The 10,675-nt window shown below is 50.7% G+C and overlaps 1 protein-coding gene across 1 annotated transcript in view; it reads right to left on the bottom strand.

Moving 5' to 3' along the window:
* Positions 1 to 9,061, bottom strand: part of CDC42BPB (CDC42 binding protein kinase beta) — a 101,565-nt gene extending 92,504 nt beyond the window's left edge. The window contains 1 exon segment of the mRNA XM_019462318.2: positions 8,650 to 9,061. Coding sequence (XP_019317863.2) covers positions 8,650 to 8,824 — 175 coding nt within the window. The 5' untranslated portion in view covers positions 8,825 to 9,061.
* Positions 9,062 to 10,675: the final 1,614 nt, after the last annotated feature.

A 10,675-nucleotide genomic window follows, 5' to 3' on the forward strand; every position in this document is an offset into this window, starting at 1 on the left:
TAAAGTACAACAGCCTTAAAATGGAATTTGGGTGTCACGGTAAGGGAGGTCAATTTACCTTTGGATTTCATTTCTGTTATTTATGTTTTTAGAAAATTATGAGTGGCAAGAACATCTCTCCTTCTGCTCTTGATTTTAAATTGGTGATATCTTCCTACAGACCAAGAACTTGGGAGTTAAACAGAATCACCTCTGTGTCACTTAAAGAAAGGTCAAAGTTTACGCACATGGCCCGAGTCACAAACACCCAACTGCAAACATCTCCACGCTATGGTCTCCAGAGGTCCCTCCTGGCTTCACCCCTGCGCCCACCCTAGAGTAGCCGGTTAGCAGCAATCTGAAGAAGCATTTTCCAGGCACCCCTCTTTCTGTTTTCAGTGCACCCCCATCATGTAACTCCCGTTTCTTCACATCCCTTTTCCCTCTTCCTCTCCCTGTCCCACTAGAATGCAGTTCCTAGAGAAAAACCTGCCCTCCCACATTTCCATGTCTTCCTTCTACTTAGGGGAGAAGCTTTTTAATAAATGAGTAAGTATAGGAAGAGAAATGCCAATACATCCAAGTCTATCCTGACTTCATACAGAAATTAAAAATAGGGTACCTTTCAGAAAACCCACCTTATCTTTATGCCATCTGGAAACCCTAGTAGAATGACAGCGTATGATTACAACGGGACACAGCTTCATGGATAACATGAGCTCCAGGAGAACAGGTATTCCGTTAACCACTGCAGTGCCTGGCACTTTTCAGGTCCTTAAAAAAATACTTGTTGAATGAATGACAGATGACAGTAGCCTAGAGATGTTAACGTAATCTTGCACAGTGGGAAAAGAAAGTGGCCAAGTGGTAACTAATTTAGCAAAGCTAGAAAACCAAAAGTTATTGCATGTGAGGTAGGGGTTAGGCGGCTCAGGAATGATTAGAAGCACGGGGATCTCTGGGGGTCCAAACAGTAACAGAAAGAAAACGGGACTGGCTTCAAATCTATAGGAGCAGCAGCTACACCCCAGAACGCCTTCTGTCCCTTCCCCATCAACTCTCCACCTTATCCCACCTTCCCCAAAAGCCGGCATATCCACAATACCCCCCACTGCCCAGACAGGACACCAGAAACACCACTCTGCGGGAACTGACAGGTCCAGAGAAAAAATTAGCAACTTCTGGTAGTACCTCTCAAATTGGTGGGCCCCTGTCCTATCTCCTAATGGTGAGAGTCCACACTTAAAGTTTGTCCACGCACACGGGGAGTTTTCAATCGGTCCACTCGCAATTATGAAAAGACAGCCAACAATCAGCAGACATTCAGAGAAAAGGTTCTGACATCAAAGACAAGGAGCAAAGCAGAAAAGAGAAGGAAAACTCAGAAGAAAGAGACAACGCAGGAAAGAGATGAAAATGTCTACATAACATCTACGTGTGCACAGAAATCAACACAAAAGGAACAAAAAGAAATGTTTAAAAAAACTGCATCGCTTTTGCGAAACAAAAACAGGATGTTATAAAAAGGAATGCTAAGAGCAAAAATGAAAAATATCACAGCAGAAATAAAAGAGCAATGTAAGGACTAGAAGACACAGTTGAGGACCTCTTCCGGAAAAATCAGAACCAACAGATAAATGAATGGAAAAACGCAGGAAAAGGAAATTAGCAGACCACTCTAGAAGGTCCAACACCTGAATAATAGGAGATCACAAAGGCTACAATGGAGAAATCAGAGAAGAAACCATCAAGAGACAGTATGGAAAGCTTCCAGAGCCATAGGACGCAGTGTCCCCACCCGAAAGATCCACCAAGGGGCGCTAAGGTTAGTGAAAAGAAGACCGAGAGTTTCCAGACAAGTCACACAAAGTCTGGGGGATCACAATGGGGTCGGGCTGCTCATTACCAACAGCAGAAGGTGGACAGTAATGGAGAAACGCTTTCACACTCCTGGGGAAAAATTACTTCTACCCTAGAATTCAATACCCAGGCAGACTGTCATTCACGTGTAAGGAAGAAGCCTTTTCAGGCAGACGAGGTCTCAAAAAATGATCTCTTGATGAACCTTTTCTCAGGGAAGCCCTTCTTCTAGCTCTACCAAAAGGAAAAGGGTATGAAATCCAGAAAGGGGAATTCAATAGAAAGACACCAAAAAAGTCCCCATAAGGAATGAAGAGAAGTCCTAGGAATACTGCTAAGCACTGGGCTCAGAGCGCAATGGGCCTAGACAAGAGGAAAACAAAAGGCTTTGAGGGGTGGAAGGTGACAGGTGGGGCGAGGCGGGGGATGAGGCGCTCCAGTTACAAAGCTGGGCCTGTACTGAGCACTGTACACGGGCATCTAAGCTAAAGGGAGAAAACGTAATGCATTCCAATCAACACAGAAATAACTCCGTCTCGGTAAAGACAGGGCACTAACTGCACCCCACGTGGCTCAGTTGTTAAGGTATTCATTTGCCTAATGATAACATAAACACTACCAACTTAAACAGAAATTCTTATATAACCATATTGGAAAAAGGAAGAGAGGGGACAGGCAGGGAGGGAAGGAATATAAAAGTTCTACAGCCTTCTTTCCCTCAACAGAAGTCAACGGAGAAGTCAGAAAGTGAGCAGTACAAGCACGCTTTACAGAGGCATGGAATCTGAGGCAAGAATTGCTAAATAACCAGTATCCAAGATGCTTGCTCTCTCCCACAGGAACACGGCACCTACTGCCTAGGATGGAGATGCTGGGCTGAGGGCAGAAGGCCCTGGTACCTGAAGACTTCCTGGCACGGGCTGCTGCCTTACCCTGCACTGCCCACAGGCCAATTCCACACGAGATAGAAGTCACCTGATTTGGGTTCCATTGCCGTTATTTGGTTGTCACTGGCCGCTGAATGTGATCTGAGACAGAGGATTATTAAACAGAAACGGAGGGGCTGGAAGTGGCTGCTTGTGAAAGTCCGAAGCCAGAGTTACTAAGTAAATGCATTACTTTAATAAAGGTAACATTACATTTGGAGAAAATCACTCCACACTATGGTCGAAGTGCCGTCAATCTCAACTTCTACAACTAAGGTTAGATGGGTCTTTCTTGGTCAATTTTACCCGATTTATTAAACGCAACAGAGTATGAAGTATTACAACGAGGGAATGATGGAATGAACAGCCGGGTTTTTTGTTCTGTTTTGTTGTTTTAATGTTTGTTTATTTTTGAAGGAGACAGAGTGTGATCGGGGGAGGGGCAGGGAGAGGGAGACACAGAATACGAAGCAGGCTCCAGGTTCTGAGCTGTCAGCACAGAGCCCGACACAGGGCTTGAACTCATGGACCCCGAGATCATGACCTGAGCAGAAGGCGGACGCTTAACCGACTGAACCACCCAGGGCATCCCAACAGCAGGATTTTAGGATGCCTGGTGGAGGGAGTTAAATCCTACAGCAAGAAAGGAATTCATTTGGGTCTGTGGGCTTGAGAGCTTCAGCGAGGCAGGTGCTGATGGGAACGAGGGGAAAGCTACAATAAAATAGGGGTTTCAAAGCAGGTGTCTGAGAGGCAGTCCCAGGCTAATGGTGGTCCCGTGGAGAAGAGAACCCCCACCAGAAGCTGGCTCTGAAATGATCAGGGAAAATGTCAAGAGCCCGGTTACCCAAGGGCAGCAGGGACAGGGGTGGAGGGCAGATCAGGTGATCGCTCAAATCCCTAACAGTGTTTGAACCCAGGACTCTGACTGCGGAGGCTGGAGAAATCACTGCGTCCCAGTGACATTAGGAGTAACCTTACAGTAAGTTCGTCTGTCTCCAAAGCAGCTCCAATACAAAGACAGGATTGGACTGAAACATGATTCGATTCCAATTTCTCTCTGAGTTTCTAATTCTTTCCGAAAGATAACAAAATCCAAAGTCTCCTTTGATACAACTGATCCTTTTTGCAAAATTTTAATCTGAGAACAATTTTGTTGCCAGTTACCTACCAGTCAGTGAAACTGACCAAAAACCTAATATACAACACAGATTGTTCAAATCATGCTGTAAAGTACAACCTTTATTTCATAGTTAGTATCCATCTGTCCTCAAAAAAAATAGTTGTCTCTGGCAGATTTTTAAGTCCGTATATATATAATTCAGATGGTCAAAACACTTCCGATTTTAAATCTAAGGAAAGTGTTATTTTCCTCTCATCCATCTCTCACTAAGAGATAAGAGAGTATTGTGTGAGCTTTTCACACAAATTTAAGGTAACCTTACCATACTGTCATTCTGGACCATTCTAAGAAGCTAAGAATCAAACTTAAACTTGGGACAGGGACTAAAAGGTGTTATGTTATGGGGATTCGTTAGATGATGTGATTAGAGTTTTCGTGGGTTTTTTAAAAACTCTTTCAAAATTTCTTTAATTTTACTTTTTCTCCTTTTTGATTAAAAAAAAAAAAAAGGTAAAAATCTCTATCTGGTTTCTTCCAGCAAGATCCTTTTACCTTATTAGTCTCAAAAAATACTTTTTGTCTCTTTACCAAGAAAAGCACTCAACGGTTTCACCGTACTTAATATAGTTTGGAATTAACAGCCCTGTTTGCTCATGTGTTTATCCAGCATCACAGACGTCAGCACACACGGCAGACTTCTGAGGGCAGCAGGCTCTGCAACAGGAAGGGGGCAGAGGCAGGAGGAGCCACCCCAGCAAGCCCGTCCTGGTGGGATTATTTTGCCTCAGGTGCATTTGAGTTGTCTGCTTGCCCAGCAATCGGCTGCACATCATCAACTTTCTCAAGGGGCTCATGCAGTGGTATCCTGTTTGAGAGCAATTCACTCCAATTCCAGTGTTTTTATTTAAAGCCTAGATGCGCAACAGACACTGCTGTTTACCGCAAAACCCAATTCATGGATGAGGTTTTAGGAGAAAAAAGGTAAGGCTGGCTTGTTAACGTGTAATGGTTTCAACCGCCTCATCACATGCCGCGTAGTCAAACACCGTGCGTTTCAAATAGCTACTTACAAGTTACATTAATTTTTATTATGCAAACCCAACATTTGGGTTTGAATCCCTCGAATTCAGGTCTTATTCACGAGACCTACTTCTCAAGGCGTTCCCACGCGATGCACATTCTACCTGAAGAAACCAGTGAGACTAAAATGTACTCTGAGATGTTTAGCATCGCCAGTTAAGCCTACTGGTATAAAATTTGAGTAGAGCCATCCCACTCACAGCTGGGGCTGGGGACCCCATGCCAACAGCTACAGGAATTTACATGGACGACAGAGAGCTCTCGGAAGGTACTGCTGCATTCGTAACGAGAAAAGCCACAAATGAGGAAATTAAAGAGGGCTAGCAAAGATTAATTCTATTCCTTTAGAGGAAGTACAGTGGCAGGGTGAAGGAAGGTGGCCCGGACCACAAATCGGGAAACCCGCACTGAGGTGTGCACCCACAAGGCGTGCCTGCACCAGACATGGGCTCTAGGCTTCCCACCTGGTCTGCAGGCCACACGAGAGCCAGAGCACAGGCCCCTGTGGTCCAGCCAATGCCAACAGGCGGGGACTTCAAACATCATCTTCATCTAGCTGCAACACGAGCCACTATACTTAAGCCATGAAAAAAAAAAATTTAACGCGTGAAAATATTTTTATATAACAAAGATAAAAGTTAACAGATAACAACTTCACCTCCTTTACTCGTATTTGTGCTGTTTACTTGTAGAAATTTCGAAGTGCTTCATAGTGTTCTATTTAAATGGTATCCAATTTGCATTAAAATATAGTTTAAAGAAATACACAGGCAAAGCAAGGTATTTCCAAGTTTAAATTAAGGTCCAGGATTTCAGAGAGGAAAACTAATCAAACTATAAACATAATCAAGGGAAAATTAAAGACCTGCAATGAAAGCCAAGAGGACTCTGGTCCCGTGCAACCACTGTGGCAATAAGAAAATAAGAGCCAGGAAGTCTGCTTTTAAAACTTAAGAACTTGAGGGGTCCCTGGGTGGCTCAGCCGGTTAAGCGTCTGACTTCCACTGGGGTCATAATCTCGTGGTTTGTGGGTTCCAGCTCTGCACTGGGCTCTGTGCTGACAGCTCAGAGCCAGGCGCCTGCTTTGGATTCTGTGTCTCCTCTCTCTCTCTCTCTCTGCCCCTCGTCCACTCGCACTCTCTCTCTCTGTCCCTCAAAAATGAAATAAATGTTTAAAAAAATTAAAAAAAAAAAAAAAACCTTAAAAACTTGAATACCTGTACTTTCCAAATTTCCCCAAAGATTCCTCCCTAAGTGTCAAAATCTGGGCTGAATAAGCTTTGTTTCTTCATTAAGTTTCAAGATTTCTACCTAACTGTCATTAGACACAGTTACCTAGCAAGATTTGGGAGGTGGGCAGAGGCTGGCCCTCTGCAGGACAGGACTCCACACACTGGGAGTTTCAAACATCATGCAGAGGGCGACTCCAACGACTCAACAACCCCCAGGTGGATGGATAGCTTCTGTTTCCAGAGGAGAAGTAATTCCTCTTGGAAGTCAGGGCGCCTAATAAGGCTCCACAGTTCCACCTGACAGACCATTTTTCACCTTCCAAAGGCAGTTACTAGGCGTTCTAAGTACACTAAAGTATGACTGCACATGATCTTAACCGGTAACGCACCTCTGTAGAGTTACAATGGTGTATGATGTTAATGTGCACGAAATTCAATACTTCTAGAAGTAGTGTTTAGTAGTATTAGTAATTCATTAAAATGCCACCTTAAACTTAAGACCATTTTTCTTCCCTGTAATTTAAGCTTTACACTTCACTTCTGTGCAAGCTGAGTTGTTAGGACAACGTAGTTTATTTGCAACCATAATTTCCAAAGAGCCAGAATCCAATTTTGAAAATATTTCTAAATTATAGCACACGGCTTCTGTTCAGATTTGGAAAGGTCAAATCTCCTAAGACCTCCCCACATGCTGAGAAGAGCCTGCTCGCGTGAAGTCCACCAGCTCTCGGAGGGGCTGGTACCGTCGGGTGGTGTGCGGCCTACGCAAGAACCCCGGATGCACAGGCTGTCCAGCTCTCAGACGAAGCCCCACAGGGGCGCTACTCAGCTCGCAGGCCAGAGGCCAGCTGCAGCACACATTACCACTAGCACTGCCCTCCCTCTGCTTCCTTCTTTCAGTCCCACTTTTACTCACACACCGGCACCGAGTCGACCTGACGGTCGATCTGTCTGGATGTCAAGATCAAATGCCTCAGAAAGGCAAGGCAAATACAATATTCAGAAGGCTCAGATGTACCAAGCGCCAGACTGTGAAAGTGAGTTATTTGGTTGGAAACCAGGTCACTGACAAAGGACCCCGGAAAGCAAATACTCTCATTTCACTGATGTTGTAAATAACCAAGAATGGTGGTCCCCACCGAAATAAAGCATCAGGGGCTGTCTTGGGGCTCTGGACCTCCTTTCTGCCTCTGCTCTCACAAAACATCATTTCACTATAGGGCAAGACACAGAAGCCGTCTAGAGAATATCTCAACTTGAGTACTGTGAGTAAACAAAACCCCAAATTCCAGTTGCCATTCTGGCAGAGTAGGAGGCCTCACCTGAGAACACATTTGTTTCTTCACGTAACTATCAGCTTCGTCAGGCCCAAAGATTAGAAATTACCGGCTCAAACTGCACAGCCCCAACCCAATGACGCAAGTGACCCAAGGGGAGGGTCTGCCTGGTCTGCCCTGAACGTGAGCACTGCATCTTCCTACTAGGTCGTTCCAGGGGAGTCTGAGGGTCTTGACAGGATGTCCACGTTCGAGAGGAAGTGGAAGGGTTTTACTTGACGCTTGTAGCTATCTTCGGGATTCTTATGATCGTCAAACGGCCTAGTCGAACGTTTATCCTACTAAAGCTAAGTACGTTATTTGATCAATGATTACAGCCCTATAGATCCTTGAATAAACTACAGAAAGCACGCAGAGATCTGAGCAAGAAAGTTCTTAAACGTCTTCCATATACTGACAGTTGCAGCTACGCCCAACATATTACAAGAATCTAGCACAATTACGATGAAAAAAAAAAAAAATCAATTTGCTCTCGCAAAATAAGGCTTTTAACCTGAAAACTCCCTTGGAGGTGCCACAGTAAAGGGTGTTCAGGCCCTGGACGTCAAGGGGGTGTAGGCTGGCTGTCACCCTTAGAATTGGTCTCCCCGGAAACGCACATGCGAGTAGGGGGCCCACCGGGCGGTGCAGGAGGCAGACGCAAAAATCACGCGCGGCTGCCCCCGCAAGCCAGCAGGGCGTGCGGGGGCGGAGGCGGGGTGGGGGGGGGGGGGCGCCTCCACGCCGACTCCGGACCCCAGAGCGAGGGGCGGGGGCGGATTTCCCGGGGAGTGCTGCAGGAAATGATATCCAGACTCGGAGGGTGGATCTAGGAAGCGGCCCGGGCGATGGCCGGCGGCGGGGAGCGAGTGGGGGTGGGAACGGAGGATGTGGCTCCCAGGGGCAGGATGAGGGGGCGGGACGGCCGAACGCGGGTGCGCCAGGGCCGAGGAGGAGGGCAGGGAGGGGATCGCCAGCCGCTGAGGGCCGAGGGCGCGAGGAGCGGCCTCAGAGGAAGGGGGCGGCGGGGCTGGGGGCTTGGAGAGGCCGGAGCGGAAGCCCGAGGGCGGGGAGGAGGAGCGGGCCGGGGTCGGAGGGGCGGAAGGGCAGGCCGGAGCCCCGCGCGCACTTACCCCACTCGAGGAACTCGGCCACATACTTGTCGCGCCGCAGGGCCGAGTGGCTGCACTCGGTGTACAGACAGACGAGCACGTCGAGCAGCGTCTCCACACTCAGGGCGCTCTCGTTGCGCCAGGGCCCGTCCAGGAGCAGCTGCTCCAGCTTCTTGAGCCGCACCTTGGCCGACATGGTGCCGCGCGGCCCGCTCCCAACGCGCCGGACTCTCGCTGCCCGCTCGGCCAGTCCGTCAGGGCGAGCCCTCGGGGGCCCGGTAGCCGCGAGTCCCGGCAGCAGCGGCGCCTCGTTGCCGCCCCGTCCGCGTCGTCGCGCCCCGGCCTAGGCCGACATCTTGGGCTCGGTCCCGGCGGCGCAGCGTCTGGGGCGCCGGGCCCCGCGGGTCCATGGGCCGGTCTCCTCCCCTCGGCGCCGCCGCCCGCCCCGCCCGCCGCGGCCCGCCCTCGCCTCGCCCTGCCGCCCGCCGCGCGCCCTTCAGCCCCGCCCGCGGCCGCGCCCTCCTCGCCTTCGCCGCCGTCCGCCGACCTGGAGCGCCGCGGAGCGGAGCGCAGCGCAAGCCCGGCCGGCGCCCGAGCCCCGACCCCAGCCCCGACCCGGCGGCCCAGCCCCGCGGCCCGCAGCCAACCAGGGCGCGGCCAGCGCGGGCGCAGCCAACCACGGCGGGGCCGGCCGCCGCCGCGCTGACCTCAGCGCGCCGCCCCGCCCCTGCGCTCCCGGCTCCCGGCTCCGGCTCCCGGCGGGATGGGGCCTCGCCGCTTGCCGTAGGGCGGCCGGGATGCTGGGAAGGCCAGGCGGCGGGGGCGGGGCGAGCGCCGAGCCAGTGCGCCGCCGAGATTGCGCGCCCGCGCGTGCGCCGTCGGCGCCCGGGAGGCGTGCGCCAGCGCTTCGTGGACGGGTCCCGGGTGTGCGGGGTCTGCGCTCGCGCACGCGCGCGTCTCGGGCCCCGAAGGGGAAACCCCTTGCTTGCTGGGGTGGAGGGGGCTTCGGCGGAGTGACCCGCCGGTTTAAAACCTGGGCGCGGCCGGGCTCGGAGCGGCCCTGGAAAGCGGGTGCCTGCCTGACTTGCACGCGAGCCCGCGCGGCCCGGACTGGGCGGAGGCCCCTGCAGAGCGGCGTCCCAGCGGGTCACCCTGCACCTCGTGAATTCGTGGTGCCCCCGCAGTGGCCGCTTCAGATTCCGCCGTCCAGCCTACCCCAACCGCAAACAAATGTCTTAGCCTGACACTTGGGTAGGAAGCGGCCGGCTGTCTCCAGGCCGGGTGTCCCGGGGAGAGTCTCTGCTTCCCTGAGATTGTTGGTGCATTTGGGTGGCTGGGGGAAGGAAGGTGATGGAGAATTCCCCCACCCAAACAGACCCTTGGCGTCAGGACAGCAGGGGCCGCCTGGAGCTCGTGCGAGGGCACTGAGGCCACGGGCTGGGTGAGAGCCGGAGCGAGGGTGCAGGGCCGTGGGAACCCTGACCCGAGGAAGTGGGTGGGGGGCTTAGGTGGATCCAGGGCACGGAGGTAGAGCAGGTAGAGCTTTGAAGGCGCAAAACCGAAGGCAAAACTAATCTGGGGAGACAAATCAGAATCGTGGCTACTGCTGTGGAGGAAGTATTGACTGCGAAGGGGTAGGAGGGAGCCATCCTGGCTGCAGGAAGTGTTCTGTAATTATATTGAGGTGTTGGTTATACAGCACTACATGTAAGTAACATTCTTCAAACCGTACGCATCACTGTATATGTTACACCTTTATTTAATTTTTTGAGAGAGAGTGTGCGAGCAGGGGAGCGGCAGAGAGGGAGAGAGAATCCTAAGCAGGCTACACACCCAGCGCAGAGCTGGCCTCGGGGCTTGATCTGAGGACCCTGGGATCATGACCTGAGCCAGAATCAAGAGTTGGCTGCTCAATGGACTGAACCACCTAGGAACCCGGTCCCTTAATTTTTAAAAGTCAGGCAAAAACCATCTTTTGGTGTTAGAGTTCAGAGTAGACGTTATGAACCGGAGGCTAGGAACACTTTGTGTCTTGACCAGACCCATC

Source organism: Panthera pardus, unplaced genomic scaffold (genome assembly GCF_024362965.1).
Source record: "Panthera pardus isolate Hobbes unplaced genomic scaffold, ASM2436296v1 HiC_scaffold_24, whole genome shotgun sequence".
Classification (NCBI taxonomy): domain Eukaryota; kingdom Metazoa; phylum Chordata; class Mammalia; order Carnivora; family Felidae; genus Panthera; species Panthera pardus.